At 45.1% G+C, this 27709-nt stretch overlaps 1 protein-coding gene across 3 annotated transcripts; it reads left to right on the top strand.

The window, feature by feature from the left end:
* BLM (BLM RecQ like helicase) lies at nt 1-27135 on the top strand. Of its 3 annotated transcripts, none has more exons than XM_081964786.1 (21): nt 1-191; nt 3966-4468; nt 5339-5486; nt 7574-7683; nt 7786-7900; nt 8715-9442; nt 12654-12848; nt 15988-16106; nt 16752-16865; nt 17086-17184; nt 17649-17797; nt 17935-18041; nt 18492-18652; nt 20512-20707; nt 21422-21612; nt 21944-22085; nt 22769-22968; nt 23193-23385; nt 25838-25960; nt 26196-26394; nt 26802-27135. In XM_081964786.1, the coding sequence occupies exons 1-21, from the start codon at nt 100-102 to the stop codon at nt 26956-26958; spliced, it is 4041 nt and encodes a 1346-aa protein (XP_081820912.1). In that variant the 5' UTR covers nt 1-99; the 3' UTR covers nt 26959-27135. The 3 variants fall into 3 exon arrangements, with proteins under 3 accessions (XP_081820912.1, XP_081820913.1, XP_081820914.1); XM_081964787.1 differs by having other exon boundaries at nt 7589-7683; XM_081964788.1 differs by lacking the exon at nt 3966-4468 and having other exon boundaries at nt 58-191.
* The last annotated feature ends 574 nt before the right edge of the window (nt 27136-27709 follow it).

The raw sequence follows: 27709 nt of genomic DNA on the forward strand, positions 1-27709 counted from the left end.
AAGGCGCTCGGCGTCACTTCCGCGGGCGGGGCAGGGCGGGCGGGCTCCAATCGGGCGCCTCCGGGCCGGGAAGGCGCGACGTCCGAAGCCTCCGCCGCGATGGCGGACCGTCCGCGCAACAACCTGCAGGAGCAGCTGCAGCGCCACTGGGCCAGGAGCGCCCTCAGGCCGCCCGCCGCGCCCAGGCCCGCGTGAGTCGAGGGGGCGCTCGCCAAGGAGGAGGGACGGGGGAAGAAGGGAGGCGGCTGAGAGCACGTCGCTCCGGGCGAGGCGGTTGCCGCTTGCGAGGGAGGCCGGCGGCGCCTTGCAAGCCGCGCAGTGGCCTCCTCAGCCAGCCTGCCCTGCGGTTGCTGGCCTCCCGTGGAGCCTTTGGTGGAGGCCGCCGGGGAAACGGGGGTCCGGCGGGACAGGGGCTCTCCGGTTCCGTGGCGGGAGGGGTGGGAGAAGCGCGGGGAGGGGGCTGGTCCCTCAGGGGCCTCGGCCCTTCCGCAGGGCGCCCAGGACGGCCGGGGCTGCTGCTCTCCAGGCGGCCACAGCAGCTTTCAGGCCTTCCCGTAGAGCACCGTGACCCCCTCGGGAGGCTGACGGTGGGCAGCGCCTCCCAGTCCAGGAAGAGAAGAGCCTCCCGCCCAAACGGAGCTGCCTGCGCTGCGCCCGATTCCTTTCTCTGGGAAAGTCCCGTTGGGCCCAAAAGGTGGGAACCCTGGTGGGACCCCCAAGCCCAGAACCCCTCAGTCTTGCGAGGGTTAAGCTGAAGCCTCTTCTTCCCCATCTGGACCTTCACGGACGCCCAGGCCGTATCTCCTCCTCCTCCTGGCTGCTCCAGGTCAGAGAGGTAAAAGGGAGGGTCACCAGCTCCAGGTAGATAGATGGGGGAGGGGGAGGAGGGAGGAGAGCATCCCACCCTGAGATGCCCCCAGAAAACAGGCTACAGCCAGATCCTTCCGTCCCCCTTCACACCCCCTGGGCCCCCATTCCTAAACCCTGGAACCAGGCTAGAAAGATACACTGAGAGGTTAAAGCATTCGTCCTTTGAAGTCTGGACAAGCAGCTCAGCCCCATATCTTTATTGTAAGGTTTCCGCAAAGACCTTTTCTTTCATTCCCCCCAAAAGGGACCCAGTGGCTTCCTTCTAGGATGCTTCCCACACTCCTTTTCCTTTGGTGATCTAAGAAATCATTGACCTGCCAGTTGTCTGGTCTGCAGCTCTGCCTTCTGCCTCCCATTACCACTCATAAGTGGTACATAAGGAGGTACAGGACGGACACTCCCTCCATCAGAGTCACCCACAAATGCAATTGATCGCATTTCAGTCATCTGAAACCTGACAGAAAAGGATCCAGACTATCCATTTCTATCAGCACAGCCAGGAATAGTTGGAGATCCAGTAAAAGTTATTCAAAATGGTCAGATCTAGCCATGGTTTTTGAGGAAAGTGAACAAACAGCAGCAGGCCCATCATCCCGGCTTAAGGATGAATCCCCTCCCTTGATCCAGAAAGCATAGGCAGCTGGGCTAACAATTCCAGGTACCCTGCCTGTTTCCTTAATGGTACCATCTGTGCTGAGATGTGGAGCAAGGAGGAAAAGGGAAGCAGTGAAAGAGAGGCACAGCAGGGAGCAGACATAACTGGCCAAGCTGACTGATTAGTTCAAGACATTGTGAGTTTAGCTACATTAAATGGTATGAAATCTGCCGAGTTTCAACTTGGCTTTTTAAGACTTGGAATCCTTTTTCTCAGGGATTGCTACCATGAGGTCAGTGATGGAGTAGCTGGCGGGGGGGGGGGGGGGAGCATTCTGTCAGTAGTTTGAGTCTGTTGCCACCTTTACATCAGAAATGTGTTTCTTTTGTATAGAGACTGACTGGCTTGCCTAATGTAAAACATAACAGGGCATTGCTCTCAGCCTTGCCAGGTAGATCAGCCAGGAAAGATGATCAGATAAATCAATACTTCTACTTGATTGTAAAGCTACATTAACAGAACCTTGCAAATCTGAAAATACATTTGTCCCACTGACAGTCTATAGATTGTCTCACCGTCACCTTTTACAGCCTGACCTGGGGTAGGTTGGTCCCTTCTGAGCCATTTGTTCTGCCCGCTATGCAGCTGTGGGCTACGCTGTCCCTCATCTGACAGTTCCCTAGGCAGCATCTCCCCCCACCCCCACAAGTACCATTACAACTCCTTACAACTTGCTATATTGGAGGATTAGCGTTGAGAGGGAACTGCAAAGGACAAGTGACATTCTGTTGTTGTTTTTTCCTCTTCCACATCTATCTTGTACCTCATTCCTTTGAACTCGCGTGCTTTGGTTGAAAGGTTTTCAATTGGGGGATAGTTTTATTGTAATTTTTAAAAATGCCTACTTTAAATCTATAGTGTGTATCTGTTCAGAGTTATGACAGCCCTGAAAAAAATGGGCATTTGACAAGTCCTCAAGGTTCCAGCCATCACAGCAACCCTGTGGTCATGTGATCAGGCACTCTGTAACCGATCACAATCTGATACCATTTGTGAACATCCTTGCCGGCTTTCCATAGGCTAAATCAATGGGGAAGACAGCAGAGAAAGTCATCAGTAGTTGCCACTTTTCCCTGCCCGCAGCACCCCTCACCTATGCTCTGCCCTCACGGTTCCTCCTGCAATTCATGCCTGGCCTATGCAAGGCCTCACCCTGGCACACACCCCAGTTATCCTGGAAGTCCTGCCTCTTCCCGTTTAACAACTTGGGCCTCTCGGGCTTATGACGGCAACTGGGACTGCCAGGATTGCCATTAAGTGATGTGATCGTGTATCATCATGCTTTATGACGCATCACTTAGTGATGGCAACTCCAACCCCAATTTCTTTGTAACCTGAGAACTACCTGTTCATCCTTTTGAAATATCTGTTTATGACATGTATAGTGTGTCACAATTCATCACAACACTGGAAGCTTACAAAATAACATGCTACATAGATTAGACAGTGGACCTAATCAGGGCCTGTCTTTTTTGGGGGGGGGGGGGGGAGGTTGTAGGACATTTAAAGGATTGCAGGACATTAAAGAACAGAATGAGTACCTGCAATGCCCTAACAACAAAACGTTTAAACACTTCAGATGTCTGACATAGGAGTTGGTTCCTTGCGGGGGCCCCTTCTCCCAAGAACATCTGCTCACCCCACGTGCTGTCCAGGGAGGAGATGCCCCAGCTCCTTCTGCTTAGCCTTGTCATCTTTTGGGACCCAGGAACTGTGCTGATAAGGGGCCAGTTAATTGGAGCCCCCCCAGTGGTGGTTTTGTTGTCATTTTATCATTTGTTTTTATATATTTGCGTTTAGATGGGTTATTCTTCTTTTTGATTTATTATGTATTTGTGTTATACATACACTACCTACACTATTTGAAGTGGTTGCCCTTAAAAAAATTTTTTTTAAATAAATATCCATTTTTATCATGATGGCATCCAGATAGGGCACAAAGGCAAAATGTATTCCATGAACGTACAAGAGTTATTTAATCATAGTTTAGGTGCAGGATGTTAGTGGAGTGTTGAAGCCCCCTTAGAATTCTTCCAGACTTTATTGACCATGAATCCAGGTCAATAAATGTCTTTTATTTAATAATAAATATATTTAATAATAAACATTTAAAACCATAAATATGCTGCCAATGAATCTAGAGAAGAGGTTTCTGAACACTAGAGAGGGTGTTCTGATTTTTGCCATAAAATGCTGGCATATGGTAATAGCAATTGAATAACATCAGGTATTGTACATTTTTCTCAGAGTTAAAGTAGCTGCGGAATAAGTACATAATAGCATAGCTTCTTACAATATTCAAACACATGTCTGTAATCACACCAAAATAGTGGCAAAAGGGGCACCTTGTTGGAGTCCGTACCTTGTGCTGGATCTGACCGGCTTCTAAGGGTTCTATCATTTATGACTGGCTAGAGTCTAAACTTACCCATTTTTGCAGGGAATTTATATTCAGAAAGATGAATTGCCTTGATGACTGCGCATCAGGATATCTGGGTGGAAGAAAACCTTTGGCCTTGAAGAACAAGAATATCAATTCTTCTTTGGAAAAACAAAGTGGTATTAAAAATAAGCAGACCAAAATTAATGTGCTGTTTGAAACAACACTGAAAGTTCAAGAAGGAAAACGAGACCATTCAAATGATCAAGAGGTCAAGAATTTAGATGGTTTCATCTCTTCCGTGAAAGAAAGTGATGGGGACTGCAAGGTGGGGAGATCTGAGATCCCCACCCAAGACCATAATTGTTCAAACAACTCATTTATTGACCTTACTGATATTTGGGAAGACATGGAGGACTTTGAAACAACTGGACCACAGAAAATATGTCCACGACAGTCTGTATCATTTCGAGATAAGCTGTCTGTAAACGACAGAAAGACTGCAAAAAGCCCCTCTACCAGCAAGCCAAAGATGCCTAACACAGGAAGAGAGAATGAAAAATGTAATGATGTGTATATTTATACAAATAGGAAAATACAAATGCTTCATAAGGAACAAGAGGGAGGCAGCCTGCCTGTTCCCTGTCTTGACCCTTTTAATTCCAGTCAAATAGATAGTTTCAAATGGAGAATGTGAAGAGGAGAAGTCATTGGAAAGTCATTTTCCAACTTCCAGGTCTAACCTACAACCTTGAAATTCCTCATCAGGTCCCAAACTAAGAGCTAAGCAGCCCCATTGCTGCTTATTTTCCAGGGCTAGTCAAGGTGATGGTGTTTGTGCAGGTCTTCTGCCATGGTGCTCCTTCCCAAGAGAGTCACCTCAAATGCCATATGGCTTCACATCAGCTGCATTAGGGAAACCAATCAAACCCACCCACCCCTTTCAGCCTGAGGTCATACCAAGTAACTTGTAGCTCTGTTGCTGTTCGGATCTGGTTCTCCCTAGTCCACGTCTGACCTTGTTCCCTATCACATAACTTGACTATGTTAAAAAGAGTTGGGTATGTGTCCCCACTAATCAGCACATCTAATCACAGAATATCATTAGATGTACTTAATGCTTTTCCTTATTTGATTAGCAACAGCAATAGCACTTAAACTTAGATACTGCTTCACTGGGCTTTACAGCCCTCTCTAAGCATTTACAGAGTCAGCCTCTTGCCCCCAACCATCTGGGTCCTCATTTTACCAACCTAGGAAGGACGGAAGTTGACCTTTAGCCATCCAGAATCAAATTCCTGGAGTAAGCAGTGAGTTAGCCTGCAATACTGCATTCTAACCACTTACTGTTGTAATTTAACTTTATATTTTTAATGATTAAATGTGTTCATTATTTTCCAGTGGTCTTTTGTTTAATATATGCTCTTTTTTAGTTAAAGAGCAAAATGATTCTGGCTTCCCCTTAAGTGGGAATGAAGAACCTGATGATGGAAGAAGTGAGTCTGAAGACTATGCGGACTTCATCCCCCCATCCCCAGAAGAGGAGATGCTACCTGCTTCGTTCGGGCTGAAGACCATTAGGTACACTAGAATTTGTCTTAAGGGTTAGTATGAATAAGCAAAGAGCATTTTTCTGGAATGGCCCCTTGGGAAAATAGCTGGTATGTATATATCTGAATGCTCTGAATGAGCAGAAGTCTCCCTAAAGATAAAACAATGAAGGTAAAAACAACCAAATTGTTCTAAAAGGGCAGGTGGTGGTTTTAGGTGGGTGAGCTTGGACTCTCAACATCCCCAGAGGAAAGGGAGATGTTTACCAGTAGCTGCCAGCATAGGATCAAGCTCTTCTGTGGTTTGTTTCCACCCCCCTCCCCAAAATTACATGGGGGCAGGTAGGGGTTGGATTCCCCACTCGACAGGTAGTCTTCACCACCACAATTGTCCCCAAATTTCTGCTGTTAAGCAAGCAATAGCACTTATATACTGCTTCCCAGTGCTCTTACAGCCCTCTCTAAGCGGTTTACAGAGTCAGCCTCTTGCCCCCAACACTCTGGGTCCTCATTTTATCCATCTCGGAAGGACGGAAGGCTGAGTCAACCTTGAGCCTGGTGAGATTTGAACTGCCAAATTATGGGCAGTCGGCAGTCAGCAGAAGTAGCCTGCAGTACTGCACTCTAACCACTGCGCAATACATTTATTGAGTTTTGCTCCATTTTATGACATTTCTTGCCATAGTTAAGTGAATTACTGCAGTTCAGTTAATATATCAGGGTTCCAAATAGCCTCCAAAATTAAATCAGAGTCCGAGGCAAAGGATTCCTCAAAGTTCCAATTTATTAAAAGAACCATGTTGGTACATTTGGGAAAACCCAAATCTGAAAGCTTCCAGATTTCCCCACCCAGTTGAAAGTTCAAGATCCTGCCCCCACACCCACAAGTCCATCCCATGGTCCAATCTCCCACTGCCACAAAGACAGATTCCTCCCATCCAGTTCCAGCCAGGTGCAGAGGCAAAGATGACCTTGGCTTTCTAAGAAGAATGTTGTTATGGCTACATCTCACCCAACTCCATATAATCCCACCTCCCATTTTCCCACAATAGAAAATAGACAGTAGAAAGTGTGGCAGGCTTGAAGTCTAAAAGAAAAGATGGCTCGCAGGCATGACATAATAAAGTGGAGAAGTGAATCAGGCTTCCCCATTGACTTTGCTTGCCAGAAGGGTGCAAAAGGGAATCGGTTGACCGCGGGACACCGCAAGCGTCATAAATATGAGCCAGTTGCCAGGCAGCCAACTTTTGATCACATGACCATGGGGATGCTGCAACGGTCGTAAGTGTAAAAATTGATCATAAGTCATGCTTTTCAATGCTGTTGTAACTTCGAATGGTCACTAAATGAATGGTTGTAAGTTAAGGTCTACCTGTAGCTCCAGCAGTGCTCTGATATGCTTTCCTGGGACCCCTCAGCTGTCTTTGCAGTGACCGGCCTTCCTGTGAACCAACCTGACTGCCTTCGTTAGTCTTTGTGGGGATGAACGCTTCCCCAGGGAGTGGCAGATCATGGAAATACAGCCATTAAGAGCTGACTTTGCAAATACTTCCCCGGTCTTTCTGGGTTGGGGGCTGGGAAGGTTCCCTTCCAGCTGGCTCAAAGGATACCTTGTTCAGTGCTGAGAGATCACGGAGAGCCAGGATCACTCTCTGCTCAATGCTATAGTCAGGCCTGAAACCGATAATCTGCAATAATGGGGAAAAATCTCAACAATGTGTGGTTATTAATTCTACCGAAGTTTTATTATTTGTATTTATAAAGATTTGTTAACTGACTTAACCCAATAAATCAATACATGTGACAGGTGCATTATTGCAAAAACTGGAAAAATCAAATAATTTCTCTGGCTGGTGGTATTTAAGCAAAAGAGAAGAAGCACTCATTGAAAAATGAACACCTTCAAACTTCAGTACAGTTGTTTTACTCAAATTTAATTTCCATTACTTCCATACTTTCCTAATCGTCATTGACTATAGAAATACATACAATTTTTGTTGACAGGAATACTGTGGATGTGTGCATAAAATCACTGTCTCGTTAAAATTCTATTTGGTATAAAGTGTATCTACTTCATGCTATATGTCTGCATTTCTTAATAATTCTTAACATTGTTAGGCATTTTCCCCAAAGAACAGCTGATGAGACAACACTGAATCCTGAACTCTCAGTGAAACAACTTCCGGAGTTTGGAGGAACGACCAAAAGGAGGGAAGGAAGGAAGGAAGGTAAAACATTGTGACGTATTCCACAATCTTTGGATGATAGTCAGCCAGTTCTGCACTGCTGCTGCCATGCAAAATATGTGACTGAACCCTGTTACATTTCAGGCCAGTCCCTCCAATGTGTAATGGAAGAGATCTGTCAACTGGTGGACGCCGTTCCAGAAAGAGAACTGAAGTCTCTGCTAGGTGGCCCAGAGCTGCTTCGGCTTAGAGATTGCAGGTCTGTTGGGAGTTTGGAATGCGATGAGGGTCTTTGCTTCTTTACCTGAAGAAATGAAGATGGGATAGGTTTGTCCAAGTTGGTTCAGTCCCCTGAGATTCTCTTAATGCAGGCCGGGTTTTTTTTATGTCTGCAAGATGACTTCTAGAGAGTTCTTTGTCACAGGGTATTGCTGCATGGAATCCTGCCCATATTTATTTCAGAAGCAGAATTATGCAAATAATTTCCCTTTTTTCATTGGGATTTAGTATCTTATAATTTCAGGACTATTCAATTCAGGGCTGTAAAACCTCCACAGAAGTCCAACCTTGGAAAATACACCTAGTCCATAAGGGGGGGGAATTGTTTCTTACTAATCTTAGAGAAACAGGAATGATGTAGAACAAGAGAGTTCTTAATGATCAGATAATACCACAGTATCATAGTTCTGCAGGAAACTCATGGGTGAATAATAATTAAACATACTTTTTAAATGGGGAAACATTTTATTATCCATGGCCGTTGAGGGTCAGGAGTATTGATTGAATTGTTGAAATTATTCAATTTCAGTATTGACTGAAAATGTTTCTGTCAGTTAGGAAAGATTCCATAGGACAATACATTGCTATTAAGGATAGATATATTGTATGTACTGTATATGTATATTTATACACTCAAACAGATGTTTTAATGTCAATTATGTTTTATAGGCAGGGATCTAAATTGGGTTGTGAGTTGTAAGTAAGGTAAAAGATTAAGAAGAGGTGTTTCTGAGAAGGAAACAGCAAATTTATTTGGGAATTTTTAAAACAATGTTATATTTTTTTGTATACAGAAGAAAACTGTTGAGCATTTCCAGAAATGGAAACAGAACCGGTACTGACAAATTTTTAGATATGAACTACAAATGTAATTTTGACTATGATGACTCCCACGATGGAAGGTACTCTTCTCAGCTGGGAAAAACGTCTTCCCCGCTTCCTCAAGGGGCCGACTCTACTTCTGGACCATTTTCTGGCAAGCGGCTTGGTGACGTTCCCCGCCTGTCTGGCCTTCATCCGCCACCCTCTCAAGGATGGGCCAGTGCCAATCCATCTGTTTTCATGAAAGATTCTACCTGGGACACCTCCTCTTCTGCCATGGAAAGTTCAGGCGTATCTTGTCCCAAGAGGGAAGCCGGTGGAATAACGGGACTCCAAAATCCAGACATGGAAGCTGAGACACGCTGGTGGCCTTCAACACTGAATGGAGCAAGTTCAGAGAACCGAAGGAAAAGTGATCCCCTTATAAGCAATGTGGGAAGTGAGAGTCCTTTGGCAACTGGAGGGCAGAAGTTTCATGAGAATGATTTTGAGATTGATGACCTGGATGACTTGGACGATGCAATAAGTGCTTCAATAGCCGAAGGCACTTTCCAGAGCCCGGCCCAGCCGGCTGCAGACGCCTCCCCTGCAGCAAATCTATTTTGGGGGGAAAACTCAGTCACGTCCAAGGCAGGCGCTGATCATCTGCCTAGCGATTTTTCTTCCACAGACCGTTCTGTGAGGGGTGAGAGTTTCCCTGGTAAGTTTCCCTGTTTCTTCTTTTAGTGCATTCTGGAAATAAGCTGCAGTAAGAAATTACGGTGAGGAGTACAGTTAACTCATTTTACAAGCAATCTTGCATCAGAGACTCTTCTCCACATATTAACTCAACCTTTTTGAGTAGATTTGGACTTTTATAAACATGTGGGCACTCACCACATAGTTGCCAGGGGTATTTCCCAGTTCACAAATTGGCCAGCTGTAGATATGTTTGAATGTGATTGCGCAGAAAAGATACGTGAAAGTGAGCTAACTCCCGTTAGGCCTGCTAACCTTTGTCCCTTTTTTGGACTGGGAGGCATATTTCCAAAAAAAGTTCTGGGTTGCATCTGACAGTCATTTTTATTTGATAAAGAAACTTGTATGGATCCCAATCATCATTTTTTATAATAATAAAATAACAGAATTGGACGGGACCTTGAGACGTACATCTATAATACATAAAATAACAACATATCCTTGGGAAGGACTTGACCTCTTCTCTTTTCTCTTTGTAAAATAGGATGTATCTATGTATGTTCCAGCATAACTCTGGAACGCCTTGAGCAATTTCATCCAAACTTGGTATACAGGTGACTTACTCTCTGGAGAAAAATACTCTGGGGGTAAGACACCCCTAATACCCCTCGGAGTGTGTGTTCTGTTAAGATGCAGCCTCTTATGACTTTAAATGGCTTCTACTGTACTGTAAAATGGCTTCTACTGTACAGTGCATTGGAGTTGCCATGATAACAGCTTCACAGTATTCAACGGGGGCTCCCTCTGGTAAGGGGGTTGGACAAAAGGTAAAATATTTAGATCTTTTAGTGATCTTGGGATGGATTGCAAAAGTAAGTTGCATGAGTATATGTTAATAGTCTCTGTGTACATCTATATACATACATACATACATACATACATACATACATACATACATACATTCACCATCTTCAGGCTGGTGTTTTGAAGATGGCGAAAAACGTAAACACACACACACACACTTACACACACACACACACAGTAGCTGGTAACTCGGCGTTGCCCCGGTATTTATAGACGTCAAAGCATTTTTCTGACAGGGAGCCATTGAGAGGGGCCTTTCTTCCTCCTCTTCCTATGCCCATCATCCCTGCCCTCTCTCTTCCCCCTCCCATGTGCTCCTCTTTCCCACCCTGTCTACAATCCTGGCACTTTGCCCCAAATCCATCAGGCGCTTCCACATTGGTCCACTAGAGGGCGAACATCACGGTTGGCTTTCCAGAGAAAGCTGCGAAGGAAGTGACATCACAAACAATTGCCTCTCTAGGACGCCACACTCGCTCTCCTTAATGGGCCAGGCATTCCAGAGTTATGCTGAAACACACACACACACACACACACACGCACACACGCTCCCTTAGCTCCTTGTTTGCAAAGCGGCTCTCAAAGAGAACAAAGCGGGTGTGGCATGCCCAGAGCTGCGGCTTCTTCGCAACAGCTGAGGACCTCTTCTGCTTGGAGCTCCAAGCTTCAGGGAGGGAGGGTGCGGCTGCAATGTTGGCAGCTTCGGGGGGCTCCTTCACTCAGTGATTCATTTTCTTACCTCTAGGCGGCTATGCCAGCTTTGTCCTTAAAGGCTGCTGCTCTGCGCCTTTTGATCTTTCTCGGGTGTGGAGGAAAGTGAAGGGAGCGAGCCTGCTGCTGAACTTGGAAGCCGAGAGGCTTCTTTTCCACCCAACCGCTGGCACAGGGCGCCAAAAAGACCTCCAGTCGCTGCTACCATTTTCGTGCATGTGCAGCTTTCTTCTCACCGGCTGGAAGACGTTTTGGCGCCCTGCGGCGAGGGGCTGGGTGGAAAAGAAGCCTCCAGTCTTCTGGCACTCAAAAGAGGCAGCTGAGAGGCTTCTTTGCCTGCCAGCTGTTTCCCAGCTCCGGTCAGCTTGCCATGCAACGGACGTGGGCAGCGATCAGGGGACCAGTTCGGGGTTGTGGCCAGCCTGCCAGTACTACGGGTTCAGAGAGCCAGCCCCGATTTTTACTATTGGTTCTACTGAACCGGTCCGAACCAGTAGGAACCCACCTCTGCTGGAGGAGGGGGTGTTAAGACATAACTCTGGTATGCCATAACTCTGGTGTACGGGGGGAAGAAAGGCCCCTCTCAATGGCTCCCTGTCAGACAAATGCTTTGATGTCTATAAATACCCGGGCAACACCGGGTTACCAGCTAGTAGATGGATAAAAATGCCAAATCCAGTCTAAACATTTGGCTGACTGTTTTGATGTAAAACGCCAGGAGGGAGCAGGGAAGGAGATGTCCATTAAAGCAGGTAGCTGGAGGTAGAGTGGCACTCCTTGGCAGCATACCAGGAATGCAAGACCACCAATTGCTATCCATTGTGCGTATACAGGATAGCACATACATGATGCATTAATTTTAAATAGAGCAGGTGGTTTTTCCAATAGAATTTTTCTTTCTGCTCAATGGTGTTCACTTCTTGAAGATTGCCTGGGCCAGTCTTGGCAAGGTTTTTCAGCGGTGGATTGCCAATGCCTCCTTTCTGGCTTTGTGACTAAGGCAAGATTAAAACTATTAACAAGTGTCTATTTTTCTGGCAGCTTTTTGCATTTAGGTTTTAGGGTTAATTTTGAATCTAGTTGCATTATATCCAAAGTTGCTGTGTTGAAATAAGTGAGACTGAAAGTGTTTCACTGGCTGAGCTGTGTGTCAGGATGCAAACTGGGTCCTCTTCAAGACTTTACATTTATGAGTGGAAATAGAGTGGGTGAAACCTACTGAGATTTAATCATAGCAATAGCAGCAGCACTTACACATATACTGCATTGCCAAGCTTTGCAGCCCTCTCTAAGCGGTTTACAGAGTCAGCCTCTTGCCCCCAACAATCTGGGTCCTCCTTTTACCCACCTCGGAAGGACGGAAGGCTGAGCCAACCTTGAGCCTGGTGAGATTTGAGCTGCCAAATTGCAGTCAGCCGGCAGTCAGCAGAAGTAGCCTGCAGTACTGCACTCTAACCACTGAGCCACCGCGGCTCATCATTGACATGGCTTAGTAACACACTCCATCCATCCCTCCCCCCTCCCTCCCCTGAAACATTTTGGGATATTTTCCTGTTTATGAAATTAAGTTTCAGCACCTAATTGGCTGGCTATACATTCTGGAAACAGCAAGGGTATATTGTCTTCAGTCTCATAACAAAAGTTTGTTTTCTTCCAAGTTCCTCCACTAATTAAGGATACGCCTTCCAGAAATGCTACCCTGGAACCATTCAGAGGTTTAGCATTTGCGCATTCTAATGAGATGATGAAGATATTCCATAAAAAGTTTGGTCTCCATCATTTTCGGACCAATCAGCTTGAAGCCATCAATGCTGCTTTGCTGGCTCAGGACTGCTTCATCCTGATGCCTACAGGTGAGTCTTGAAGTGAAGCCCATCGCCTCCTGCCCTCCAAAGAAAGGGGGAAGGGAGAATCAAGGCTGACAAATGGCATTCTAAACTGGGATTGAAATAATCAAGAGAAAAAAAGCAGTTGTAATAATTGGTTTTAAATCAAGTTGCTGATATTTTGCCTATGTTCTAATTGGGACATACTGATGAGCTGAACAATTGGGATGAAATGATTCAGGTGGTGCTCCACCTTTGAACTTTCTTCCCTTCTACTGTTTGGATCAATTGTTACAGGAGGTTCCTGTCACCTCACAATATTCAGTACAGGTGTGCAGCCCCTACAGAAGTGAACCGTTGCTATTAGGGGAAATTAAGTTTATGAATGAAATCCATCATTCTGTCTGTTTTGAAAAGTTACAAATATTGGTTTCAGAGCTGAATGCATTGCATAATTTTTGTAGCCAGACATTAGAATTGGGGAAAACTTTCAGCTCTGAAACCCTGAAAAGTAAGCTATTTCAAACATGCTTACCGACTGCAGAGCATCAGTTTATGACCGCAGTGGCTTTTGACGGAAATGTCAAAAGTCTAAGTCAAGGACTACCTGTAGGTATCGCTGAGTCAGGCTTGACTCATGGCAACAAATGGATACCTTTCCAACTGCTTCAGTAATAGCTGAACGCTTTTCCAGCAGAGTCCTACACTTTTCTGGATTCTGCCCATCCTGGGATCCATTGCCTTCCTTTTCCACTTTCCTTGCTCCTGCCAAGCATAGCTAAAAGATCTCGCCTATTATCCTCTCACATCACTTGCCAAAATTGTATACATTTATTTGCTTATCTGGGCGTTGATTGCTGGTGATGGTCTCTTTGTTTACTTTTTAACTTCGAATGGTTTGAGTTTTTCTCTATATGCCTATATGGCTGATTTATCTGAGCGCTTCCGGGAATTCCCCAGCATTTTTGGATTTAACTTGGTCTAGGATGTTCACAGTTGAACTCTGGTTGAGTCTGTTGTGTGATTAAGAGTTCATGACTAGTCTGCCTGTGTTCTACATACAGGAAGTCCTTGACTGACGACCACAATTGAGCCCAAAAATTCCATTGCTAAGCAAGGCATTGAGTGAATTTTGCCCCATTTGGGGACCTTTCTCAACACCGTTGTTAAGTGAATAACTGCAGTTTTTAAGTGAGTAGTGTGGTTGTTAAGCGAATCTGACTTCCCCGTTGACTTTGCTTGTCAGAAGGTTGCCAAAGGGGATGAGGTGACCCTGGGACCCTGCAACCGTCATCAGCACATGCCAGTTGCCAAGCACCCAGACTTTGATCCCATGACTGTGGGGACGCTACAGTGGTCACAAGTGTGGAAAAAAGATCACAAGGGACTTTTTTTCAGTGCCCTTGTAAGTTCAACAGTCCCTGAGCCTATAAGTCAAGGGCCACCTCTAGTGGCTACTGCAGCCCTTCTATGCTGTAGGTGGCTCCCCTTGTTTCTTCTTGGGCTGCTGGGTCTTTTGGTTTAGATATTTTGAAAAGCTTTAGACCAGGGGTGTCCAAACTTGGCAACTTTAAGACTTGTGGACTTCAACTCCACGAGTTGAAGTCCACAAGTCTTAAAGTTGCCAAGTTTGGACACCCCTGCTTTAGACAATGATGCCATGTGATTGTAATAATATGTTGGCTTTTTCTGAGATGTTCCTATTTTTAATTATTGTTTTATTTTAAATACAAATAATACAAACATAGTACACATACATCTAAATAGAAAAAAAGGAAAAAAATGCAAATATTAACAGTGCACGCACACAGAAACCTCGAGACCATTTTTTCCCTCTTATATTTCTTCTTCTATAACAACTAAAAGATATATAATATGTTCCAATTGTGCCCTTATCCTCTTCAAGGCAACATATATTCTTGAATAGGTTTATTCCCTTTGCCTTCTGCCAACATGGTTTTTTATAAAATCCTCCCATATTTCATTATAATTATTTGCTTTAATCATCCCTTTTTAAAATTTAATTTCCATTGCTAATTTTCATTTGTTGCCACACTCCAAATTTCATTATACCACTCATTTCTTTCAATATCCCAATTTCGTCGCCAATATTTAGCCATCACTAATCTAGCTGCCATTATCAAATTTATCATCAATTCCTTTTCTGTTTCATTTATATCCCGTTTTTCCACCAGCAACAATAATGCAATCCTCGGTGACCTCTCTAGATTTACATTCAACGGTGCTCTAATTTCTCTAAACATATTTTTTGTGCACTATCACAATCCCACCACATATGTTTATATGTCCCAGCCTCTTTCTTGCACTTCCAACCAATATTTGTATATCCATCATCTATTTGATTTAACTTACGTGGTGTTAGGTACTACCTCCATATCCATTTTCCTTAACTGTCTGTCTGGATGCTGTCATTAGCATCCATACAGACAGAATAGCTGTTCATTGGTGGAGTCTTGCTTTGTCCCTCCTCCTTGTATCCTACAGTCCTGCCAGATCCTGCTAAAGTGAATGAGCTCGCCCAACATGCCACCCGGGGTGGAGGGGGTGGGGGGGAGAGAAAGTTAAGTAAAATTTTGTAACTTTATAACAAGTAATTATACTCTAAATCAATTTTAAATTTACTCAGAATAAAAGAAACTATTGGATTTCTTACTTGGTTGAATTACACTTTCACAACCCAGACTGAGCACTCTTCTGCCCATTATAAAGCTATTTTCTGTTTTGATTTTAATGTATGATTTGCTGTTCATTATGATTAGAAGTCATTTTCAGGATTTCAGTCAATATAGGTAATAATCTGAACTCATATGCAATCCAATCTTTGACTCTGCTTTAATAAAAACCCAAAGAATGATCTCCTAAAATAAGTTTCATAAGAGATCCTTGTATTTTGCCTGAACAAATATTAAGGACCTTCTGGGGATGCTTCACTCCTGCACCAACCAGGAGGCTGAACTTAGTGGTTATTTGCATCTCAGATCTTGGGCCAGATTTTAATCTTCATGGTAGCAGAAGTGTTGGAGAAAGTGTGAGTGGAAGCACTGGGCCTCTTCGCTTGGTTGTGTGTATAGAACAGGTGTGTATAGAACTAGTAGCAGAGTAGAACATGAGTAGAGTTTTCATCTTGTGCTTTTGCTCCGCTCAGGAGGTGGCAAGAGTCTGTGCTATCAGCTACCAGCCTGTGTTTCGGTGGGAGTCACCATCGTCATCTCTCCGTTGAGGTCCCTGATAGTGGATCAAGTCCAGAAGCTGACCTCAATGGATGTGAGTTCAAGATGGCTTCCTGCTTGATTGTCTGTAAATTGCACGGAATGCAGAAGTGTATTAAGATCATTGTATCTGCCACAGGCATATTGATTTCTGCTCTTTACGGTGTGACCGTGCAAATAGAAAACTCTAAATTCTTGTAGAATCTGTGTTCATACAAAATTTAGATGGTTAGACCTGTTAAAAATCTAGGAAGAAAATCTGGTGTATAACTGCTTTCATCAAAGAACAGCGTAGCCTTGGCTTCCCCAGAGTTACGGGTCCAGCTAGAATTGGGTGGTTTTTTTAACATGTAATTGTTATTGAAACTTTTAAATGAGAAGATGGAAACTAAGACAAAGAAAAAGCAAAAAGTGCAAGAAAAGAAAATGGAAGAAAAATAGAAAAGTAAGAAAAACAATATACAAAAGCGGCTTCCAAAATTATTCACAGCAGTTAAAAGCTCCATCTAGAGTTGTGTGGTGCTTCTTACAATTTGGTTCTGTAGCCGAAGGGACGAGCACTGGCCAACAGCAGAGCACCGGTCTGGCCTTCCCCACTTCGAGCACAAGCATTGGCCTTGTTGTTGACCAGTTTCCAAACGAAGAGGTCAGCAGCAACCAAGATTAGCCGCAAATTAGAGCCGCTGTCTTCTCTGTTCAGATTCCAGCAACGTACCTCACAGGCGATAAGACTGACGCCGAAGCATCCCGAATTTACATGCAGCTCTCAAAGAAAGATCCCATCATAAAACTCCTCTACGTTACTCCAGAGAAGGTTTGTATGGGGGCCTGAGTCGCTTAGCGGTGCTCCAGCTGAGTCAAAGGGCCTGGATGGAGCCGGGCTCTGCCCGGGTCCCTCTCCTTGCGAGGAGCTTTTGGATGTCGTTGCCTGCCTGATGGGGCCTGGGGGCTGGGAGGAGACAAGAAGACTCAGAACGGTGCCAGAGCCATGGAGTTGCGGCATCTAGGCCTCCTGCTGCTCTCGCTTTCCCCAGGTTTGCTCGAGTAGCCGGCTGATGTCAGCGCTGGAGAATCTGTACCAGCGGCAGCTCTTGGCTCGCTTCGTGATCGACGAGGCCCATTGCGTCAGTCAGGTGATCTGTTTTAATTGAAAAGGGCGTAGACCGCCATGAAGGTTGTCTCTATTTCACTAGCGGTCATTTCACTAGACCTGCAACTCCCACCTTTGGCATGAAAGCCAGCCGGGTGACTTTGAGCTAGCCCCCCTCTTTCAGTCCAGCCCACCTCACAGGGTGGTTGTTGTGGGGTTAATAGGAGGAGGAATGGGTATGTTTGTGGCCCTGAGTTATTTGTAAAAATGGTAGAGGAGAATGCAGTCATGTGATAAGGAAAGTTGCACCCTGCTGGAATACTGTGGTTTTTTTACATATCGGGGCCTGTACCTGGTTCACCTGAGCCGTGTTTACCTCCTTTTAAAAACTGGTAAGGATCAGATGGTTTTTACTATGTCTTGATACATCAGACTACAGAACACAAAAGAGGCTGTGCTTTTTTCATAGGACTATATAAATGTAACTGTTAGAAATCTTTTTATTAGTGGGGTCATGATTTTCGCCAAGATTACAAGCGGCTTAACATGCTCCGAAAGAAGTTCTCCTTGGTTCCCATGATGGCTCTTACTGCCACCGCCAACCCCAGAGTGCAGAAGGACATCCTGAATCAACTGGAGATGCACCGGCCCCAGGTGTAAGTTGGGCTGGGAGGCAGAGGGGAGATGTCCTTCTTGGGAAATTTGGAGAAGAAACGGCTTTACTGGGATTGTTGTATAGATGAGCTCTATAGTCATTCAATAATCCTTTTATCCAACTAAATCGTCCTTCTAGGTTTACTATGAGCTTTAACAGGCACAACCTGAAATACGACGTGTTACCCAAGAAGCCCAAAAGTGTTGCTTTAGATTGCTTACAATGGATCAGAAAATACCATCCCGGTAAGTTATCACCCGTTCTTCCTTGGCCAATGTCTACTTGTGTGGGATTATTTTAAACCCAAAGTTTATTGGATTATAGAGAAATTCTGGTATTTGATATCTTGGTGTTCCTTGGAGTTACGTTCTTTGAGCTAAGAGATGGGAAAGGACCTCGTCATCTGTTACGATCTTTAAAGGGCAGGGAAGCCATGGAGATAAAGGAACAACGTCGAGTTTGACGGTTGGATTTGTTTCTGTCAATGGTGAATTGTTACAAGCTGCAATTAAGTAAAGCCTACGGATGGAATTCCAAACTGTCGCTCTCTTGAACAGACCAGCGATTCCCGAGCTCAGCAACTTTAAGATGGGTGGCGTTCAACTCCCAGAATTCCCCAGCCAACTTAGAGTTGTTGAGGTTGAGAAACACTGGAAGAAATCTGAGACCCCCGAACCTTTTCCTGTGTGTTGCAGGTGACTCGGGGATTGTTTATTGTCTCTCCCGGTATGAATGTGACTCCGTGGCCAAAGCTCTGCAAGGGGGCGGCCTCTCAGCCCTGGCGTACCATGCTGGCCTCCCGGACGGCACCAGAGACCTTGTGCAGCAGAAATGGATCAACCAGGATGGATGCCAGGTAGAAAGAAGACCCTGCGAGGAAGGGAGATCCAGCCGGGCGGGAGCCATGTCAGCAGTTAAAGCCAAAGGAGGGGTGGGGGAGGGGGGGCAACAGACTCGCCCTCTGCAAAGGGAAGTGCAGGGAACTCCAGGTTTCAAGAGCTCAGAGCGGCCCGGAGCCTACAGGGGTAAGAGCAAAATAGGGCTTTTCCTTCTTTGACCAATACTGTGGCTGGAACAGGATGATTCGGAAGACAAGAAGCCTTAAGAACACTTAGAATACGGAATCCAGTTTTGGTCTCCATATTACAGGGAGTCCTCGACTTACAACAGTTCCTTTAGTGACTGTTCAAAGTTTCAGTGGCACTGAAAAAAGTGGTTTATCGCCCTTTTCACACTTGGGACTGTTGCCGCTTCCTCCTAGTCCTGTGATCAGAATTCTGACCCTTGGCAACTGACTCAGACCATACTTGAGATGGCTGCCGCGTCCCAGGGTCACATGATCACCTTGTGACCTCCTGACAATGGGGAAGCCAGATTCGTTTAGCAACCCTGTTACTAACTTAACAATTGTAACAATTCACTTAACAACTGCTGCAAAAAATGTCATAAAATGGGGCAAAACTCACTTAACAAATGTCTCATTCAGCAACAGAAATGTTGGGCTCATTTGTCATTGAGTCAAGGACTACCTGTATGAAAAGCGATATGAGTACCGAAAAGAGCAACTAAGGCAGGGGTGTCCAAACTTGAGAACTTTAAGACTTGTGGACTTCAACTCCCAGAATTCCCCAGTCAGCAGAGCTGGCTGGGGAATTCTGGGAATTGAAGTCCACAAGTCTTAAAGTTCTCAAGTTTGGACACCCCTGAACTAAGGTAGCACGGGGGTTGGAGGCCAAAACATATGAAGAATGGCTGCAGGGATTGGATTTGTCTAGCATAGTGAAAAGAAGGACTGGGGTGGGGGTGGGGGGCCATGATAGCAGTCTTCCAACATTTGAGGGGCTGCCATAAACAAGAAGGGGGGGGGAGTTTCCATCTATTCTCCAAAGCACCAGAAGGCCGGACAAGAATCAAGGAGAGAACCAACCTGGAACTAAGGAGAAACTTCCTGTCCGTGAGAACAATTAGCCAGTGGAACGGCTTGCCTTCTGTGGATGCTCCATCGCTGGAGGTTTTCAAGATGAGACTGAACAGCTGCATGTCTGGAATGGTAGAGGGTCTCCTGCTTGAGCAGAGGGTTGGTCTAGAAGACCTCCAAGGTGCCTTCCACCTCTGTTATTCTATTGTCAAATGGGACAAAATGTTCCAGTTCAGAAGACATTGGCTCACATAGTATGCCATCCTTTTGTGGCAGTGTCCAATGGAGCAATTGGGCTGCCTCCCCTGATTGGATCCCTCGATAAAGCCGTCTGTGTATTTGTCTTTTCCCTCCTTGGGAAGGGTTTGAAGAAGAGCAGAAGAGAGAGAGGGATTGCCTGCAGTCCCGACAGCGTCTCTGTGGGCTAGCAATGAGGGATAGGCCAAAGGGGATGAACCAGTGACCGGCTCTGGCAGTCAGTTGGCTGGACTCTCCCTTTGGTTCTTCCCTCGCAAGGCCCTGGACTCGCCTCGATCCCCGGCCATACTGGCACAAGCAAAATAGGGAGCAGTCTGGTAGAAGAGGCAGCCAGGCCCATGGGCAGGGAACGTGGCCGAGGATGGCAAGCGCTCTGCCCGGCCTGAGCTTTGGGCAAAGAGAAAGAGGGAAGGTGTTAATCCAGGGTGATAACAGGCACATCCGAGCCCATCGGAGGCAGCTTCCTGGGGGTCGGACCCCCAAGGTCCTGGGTGCTCTTGCTTCCCCCGCATGAAGTGGCTTGTTCTGTTGCCTTCCAGGTCATCTGTGCCACCATTGCGTTTGGAATGGGGATCGACAAGCCCGACGTGCGCTTTGTCATCCATGCCTCCCTCCCTAAATCTATTGAGGGCTACTATCAGGAATCCGGCCGAAGCGGGCGGGACGGCGAAGTCTCCCACTGCCTTCTTTTCTACAGCTACAGCGACGTGACCCGGCTGAGGAGGCTCATCCTGAGTAAGTGTCATTTCAAGGCCGGGGCCGTTATTCCCTTGCCCACTCTCGGTGCCGCTCGCTGCCAATGGGTCCAGTTGGCTAGCGGTGAACAGATAAACCTAAATAGAGGGAAGGTCCAGCCGATGATCTTCTCTGTGCAAGCAGCCCTTCCCGGAGCAACACTCACTGCCCGCCACTCCGACAATATTCAGAGCCAAAGGAAGACGGGGCTTTCCTTGCTTGGAGCATTCCGTGAGAGGCCGCCACGTCCCAGGGTTTCATAATTTGGCTTTCACTTGCGACCTAGAAAGTCAGCCGGAATCAGCCTAGCTGACATTAAGGCTGCCTGGCTGATTTCCTTTGTTTCCTGTTCGCCAAGGGATCCAGGCATACGGGGTGAGAACGGGGGGATTGGGAACAGTTTGGGCTTTAACAGCTAGGATTAATTTTTCCAAGACGGAGAATGCATTGGCAGCTGCTTTTCCTAGCAAGCTTTGGGACGGTGCTTGTCACAACCTAACCTGATCCATCAGGGCCGCCTGGCGGATGGGGGATCTCCTTGCTCCAGGAAAATGGGCCCAAAGGGGGTTCCGAAGTCTGTGGGGTGATTCTTTCCATCCTCACCAGGTTTGCAACTCGGTAGTTTGCAGCAGCCTTGTGAAAGTCTAGTCGCCTGTCCCAGGTCTTGCTCCTCTGGGCCCTTTCCTCACCAGGGGCCCCCTGCTTGCCTTTCAGTGGAAAGGGAGGGCAACAGCCACACCAGGCAGACGCACTTCAACAACCTCTACAGCATGGTCCATTACTGCGAGAACATCATGGAATGCCGGAGGATACAGTTGCTGGCCTACTTTGGAGAAACGGACTTTAATCCTGGATTTTGTAAGGAGCATCCAGAAGTAAGTTGCGACAACTGCTCCAAACAACAGGTAAGCAGCAGCTGTGCCTCAAAGTTTGCCTCTAAACATCTGGATCAGGCCCCTCTCTGAGAAGTGAGCAGTTTAGAAATATGAAATGTAAATACCAAACATAAATCTTCCTGGGAAGAGCTGAAAGCATCCAGCTGAAGAAGTTAGTTTTCCAAATGGTAACATTACAGTTTTTTTCTCAGATGATTGCTGTTCTTCATCCCAAAAAAGCTATTAGGTGATATTCCTATTATAAGTTATTAACTACAGTTACATCGCATTTAAATGGTATTAAGTGTTGCTGTGTACTGGCTCACGTGAGATACAGAATTAATAAAACTACATTTATTAGGTATACAAGTTGAGGAACGTGACCGAAGACGTAAAAAACATTGTGAGATTTGTAAAGGAATATTGTGGTGAAAAAGGAACTAGAAATATCAAGAGAAATGCAGGAAGATATACCCTCAATATGATGATTGACATTTTCTTGGGTAAGTTCTACATTATACATAATTGTATATACATATATAAATCCTGTATATTTTTTTCAACATTGGGTGTTTTTTTCAACATTAGGTGGTAAAACATTTTCTTCTCCCCGGCCCACCCCCTTTTGCCAAGGAAGGATGTGCATGGTCTCACACGCTTTCATTTCCACGAGTACCCCATGGCTCCCTTTATCACCCTCCTTGTCTTCTGTTGAGGCTCAGGTGTAGCAGCCTGTTCACACGATACAGGTGGCAGGGTGGAATTTGTGCCCCAGCAATGACCATCCCTGCTCCCAAATTTGCCTGTGGGACAGAGCGGGAATGTCTTCTCTCTTTTTCAGCCACAAAGAAGCCAAGTGAATTGCCTGAGGAGGGACTGGACAGTCCCTTTGGCTGTCCTGGCTGCCTGTGTAGGAAGCAGGGAGGGCTGAAAGGAGGGATCTGGGCTCTTCCCCTTTTTATGAGAAACCCAGAGAGAGGTGCATATTCCAGGCTGCCCAACCAGCGCGCCCTGGCTCATACCTTCCCAGCTGGTTATATCTGGATGTGGACCCTACTCTTTCTTGTTCAGGGCCAGAGGTTTCCAATCCTGGGCTCCGTTCTTTCTAAAGAGGAGCCGAGAACTTTCAAAATGATAAGTTGGCTTGGCCATGAAAATAAGCTATATACTCTCCTCCTTTTCCTAGGTGCAAAAGCTGCAAAGATTCAGAGCGGCCTCTTTGGCATGGGTAAAGCCTACTCCCGCCATAACTCCGAGAGACTTTTTAGGAAGCTGGTGCTGGACAAGATTCTGGATGAAGACTTGTACATCACAGCCAACGATCAAGCGGTAGCATACATCCAGCTGGGGGAAAAAGCTGGTGCTGTGCTGAACGGCTGCTTGCAGGTGCGTGACTGCAGACACAGCAGCCCAGCTCCCAGACTGGAGCTGCTGCGGAATGGTTCAGAAAAACAGAATAGCGACGGGGGCTGATGAAAAGAAAAGCCCCCTTTCAGCTCTCAGCCATCAGTTGTGCTGGACTGTTCCCTCTTCTTTCTTCTCTTGTAAACAACAATTCAGAAGCGTTCTTATTTTTGTCGTACACCAACATGCCCCTTCATGCCCTTCAGGTGGAGTTCTGTGAAACAGAAAGTGCCAGCAATATCCGGAAGCAGAGGGCTTTGGAGACCAAGATGTCCCTACGGGAAGAGATGGTTAAGAAGTGTCTCTCTGACCTCACAGATGTCTGTAAAAACCTTGGAAAAGTGTTTAATATCCACTATTTTAATATTTTTAACACTGCCACATTAAAAAGAATAGCAGGTAATATATTCATGGAAAATGTGTATGATATAGTTGAGGATAAATCCTATGTGTTGCCATAAAAATAACAAGCATGTTATCATAACTATCATGTCACTGTTACGCCAAATGTACAATTTCCAACACTTCACTGCAACCCTTAGGTTACGTATGGTAAATGTTCAAATGACAATCCTTGCCCTTTTATCTTCTTTATTTGCCATTTCATCCACCTGTTTTCTCACTTGCTTTCTCTGCATAAGCTGAATTACGTAAGAAAAGATACCTGACAGCATTTAAGAAACCTGCTTTGGGAGGATGCTGTAAGAGTTGTAAAATTTGTCTGTCTTCAGATTTTCTAGCTTTCAAAAGTGCCTTGTTTCTATAGCTATGGCTCCATTTCAGGCAGATTTCTTCATCTCTGCCTGATGACCTTCAGGCAATATCAGGCTCATAATGCTCTTTTTGGGGGGGGGAATATATTTTTTATTATTTTTACATTTAAAACAATATAGTACCGCGAAGTTGAAGTGACCATACATTCACATTATATACAACTAGTCTCAACCATTAACTATTAGCCTACTTAATATATTGTCTATCCTTCTGTCCAATCACAATATATACAGTTTGTTCCAGTCTTGTCACCTTGTCTTATACCAATTATAAAATCTATTCCAGACTTCAAAATATTCTGATTCCCCTTTATTTTTAAGTTCAAGAGTGAGCCTGTCTGCTTCTGCACAGGCCAATACTTTTCTGATTATATCTAGCTCTGTTGGTGTATTTTCTTTTTTCCAATATTGTGCATAAGTTATGCGCACTGCATTTAGTACATGTATAATTAGATAAAGTGTATCTTTCTTAAACCCCTCCGGTATTATACCTAGGAGAAAAATTTCTGGTTTAAACAAGATTTGGTCTCCCACCATTTGTTCTAACCATGATTGAATCATTTTCCAATATTTTTTGCCTCATTGCATGTCCACCACATATGATAAAAAGTGCCTGGTTTTTTTTTACACTTCCAACAATTTGGGGCCAGATTTTTAAACATTTTGAAGAGCCATGCTGGGGAGAGATGCCATCTGTAGAACATCTTATAAGGATTTTCTTTATACGCCGTAGTCATTGTTAGTTTCTGTTAAGTATCAAAAGTTTTTCCCACTTAGCCAATTCCACATATAACTGAATTCTTTCGCCCAGGAGACCATAGTTTCTTTGACATGTTCCTCCTCTAGCTTATGTTCCAACAAAAATCTATACAACACTTTGATCAACCTGTTTCCTGTCTGTATCAAAAGTTTATCTAATATTGTGTAATCTTTGGCAATACCTTCCTTCTTCCTATCCTGTGCAAACCTTGATTGTATTTGTAAGTAGGACCACCATTCTATCCCTTGTGATGCCAATTCTAATCTAGTTTTAATCTCCCCCTATCTGTTCAATAACTATATGTAATTCTGTTTTCCATATTAATTAAATTTGGGTGTATGTATGCTTCCATCGTAGATAGCCAAATGGGTGTTTTGGTACAGTGGTCGTGTTTGATTTTGTTCCATATTAATAACAGGGACTGTCTGATGTAGTGTCTATTGAAATATTTGTGTGCAGATCCTTTTTCATACCAAAGGAAGACATGCCATCCTGCTTGGAGGTCATGACCTTCCAATTTGAGTAATCTTTTATTTCTCAACATAATCCATTCTTTTAACCATGTTAGAGTGGCCGCAGTTTAATAAAATTCCCAATCTGGTATGCCAAATCCTCCTTTTTCCTTAGTGTCTTGCATAGCTTTGAGTTTTATTCTTGGTTTTCTTCCCTGCCAAATAAATTTTGAAACCAATTGATTCAAATCCTTAAAAAAAAACCTTTTTTCTAATTTAATGGGAATATTTTGAAATAGGAAAAGAAATTTTGGTAGTACATTCATTTTTATGACTGCAATCCTACCCATCAGGGACAATTATAGGTTTTTTCCACCTTTCTAAGTCTTTCTTAGTTTATTGATCAAATTAGTATAGTTGTCTTTGATGGACACACACCTCGCAGATAAATGTATACCTAGGTATTTGACTTTTTTGACAGTTTGGATACCCAATTTCTTCATTAACTCTTCATAATGCTCTTAATGAAAAATCAGTCAATGTCACTGAGTCCTGACAGGGTGTTAGAAAGTCAAATCACATCCCTGGAGGCAGAGATGGCGAGGTTTTTCTGCATTGTAGCAGAGTAACAAGGATATTCCATGATATCAACAGGGGGCCATTTACAGCAGGTGGCCAACATCTAGCAGGTCTTGGCTGATCTCAGAAAAGCTAAGCAGGACTGGTTGGTTGGTTAGACTTGGAATTGAGACCCCCTGTGCTGTAGCCTAAACTGGGAAGTTAAAAATAATTTCTTGGAAGACAGGAATGACAAGACAGTTTGGTATTGCTGATGCCAAGAAAGTTGTATTGATTTTTTTTTTCAGAGACTTTGTCTTCAGATCCAGCAGTTTTGCTTCAGATTGATGGTGTCACAGAGGACAAATTAGAGAAGTATGGAGCAGAAATAATAGACGTGATGCAGAAGTATTGTACAAAGATACTAACAGGTATTTAAATCACTTCATCCACTCAATGCACAGGCTGGCCACACTGCAACAGAACCTTGCTTCGGTCCCTGTTCACTCTTTTCCTTATCACTGACACAGCTCAGCTGTTTTAGTCTATACAAGGCTCTCGAGTATTTCAGTGGCAGTCATGGGGCCAAGAGGACTCCTAAGGCAGAAACTCTGTCTGAAGTAAGAAAGAGGAATTGGGTTAAGGAAGTTGGGTTTCTCCCCACAGTGGAAAACAAGTCTCTCGCAGCCACGGAGACTGATGTTAGCAGATGTGACAGTGAAGGTGAGGAAGGAGAAGCAACGTGTACGACGTCCAGCTATTTCCAAACCAAAAATGGCAAGGGAAGGAAGAGGAAGAAGTCTCATTTTTTTAGAGAATCGAAGAAAAAAAAAGGATCTGGGAAACAGCAGGCTTATTCTAAGAGGTATGTTTTCCAATTCTTCAGACAGGTTGAATAAAACTGAGATAGTGCTAATGAAGCACCTTTTAACTATTTCATCAGGAAAAGTTCCTTGGAAATATCCACTATCCACTAGCGGGTTGAATTCCGACATTGGCAGTAACTTTGGAATTTTTTAGCATGGCCGGTGACTGGAAGTGCCTCTCTCCCCATCACCTCTCTGTGGTAACAGCCACACAAGTATAGATAACACCTGAGCACTGAAGCTTCAGCAAAGGTTATGAGAATGAAACGTTCAGGAAGTGTCTCTGCTGGTGTCACTATGTTTCCTTTCTCCATGTGCAAATGACCTTTTAAACTCTGTGACAGAAGCCCATGTGATTTCTTGAAACAAAGGATAGTGTCTAATAATAGTTCTTCTCTCTTCCTAGGAGTTACAAAGCCTGCAAAAGCACATCTTCCAATTCTAGAGGTTCTACTTCCTGCGATTTTCCTGGCCAGCCAGGAGCTGGCAAGAGGCCTGGAATCATGGCACCACCACAGCCGCAGAGAAGACAATTCCTTAAACCTTCTTACATGCTTTTGTGACGCCCTTAGAAGTTATTTTCATTTTTAGAAACCTTATTCAGCATAAAATACATTTTTCACTGACTTTTATATTAAGTACTCGTTTTTCATAACTTGCTTGTACATAAATAAAGCATTTCAATTAAGTTACTTCTTGTGAGCTGCTGCATAAGAAAGCTTTTGAGTTGTGGATATGAATTCCCTAAATATGATGTGAATGCCGGGGAGACAGGAGACATTTCACTGGAGATTAACATCTGCTAAGTTGTATTGGCAGCCAGCAGCAGCAGCCCTAGCCCTGTGAGCAAGGGAGCGAGGCAAGAGACCGCCCGCTGGTCACCAGTCTTGGGGGGAGGGGCTGGAGGCAGGGGGTGGTCAGGGAAAGGTCAAGTCCAGTGGAAGGAGCAGAGGGGGGGCCTGTTGGAGCTTGGGGGGGTTCTGCCTCCCCCCCCCGCAGCCCCTGCTCCTCTTCCACCTTCCCAAATGAGAGCAGGGGTCTCTGGCAGAGGAAGGGGGGGACGGGGGTCCCAGGGTCGCCTAGGAAACTCAGGGGGGAGGGGCAGGGCTGAGTGGCCCAATTGAGGACAGAAGCGTTTTTGCAAAAGTGCCCTTTCTGTGTCGTCATCCCCCCCCATCCCAGGCGCTTTATTAAGGGGGGGGGGAGGCTTCATCTGAGGGACAGAAGCGAACGGCGCCATCACGTACAGGAGCGGCGAGAGCTGAAGAGGCCGCGGGGTCCCTCCCCCCCCCTTTGCAGCCGGGCGGGGCCTCT

This window comes from Natrix helvetica (assembly GCF_964273705.1).
Source record: "Natrix helvetica genome assembly, chromosome: 12".
NCBI classification, from domain to species: domain Eukaryota; kingdom Metazoa; phylum Chordata; class Lepidosauria; order Squamata; family Natricidae; genus Natrix; species Natrix helvetica.

Coding starts and splice junctions, on each gene's coding strand:
- BLM (XM_081964786.1), top strand. CDS start 100: ATGGCGGACCGTCCGCGCAACAACCTGCAGGAGCAGCTGCAGCGCCAC. Junction 5,487..7,573: donor TTCGGGCTGAAGACCATTAG/GTACACTAGAAT, acceptor TAACATTGTTAG/GCATTTTCCCCAAAGAACAG. Junction 16,107..16,751: donor AGAAGCTGACCTCAATGGAT/GTGAGTTCAAGA, acceptor TTCTCTGTTCAG/ATTCCAGCAACGTACCTCAC.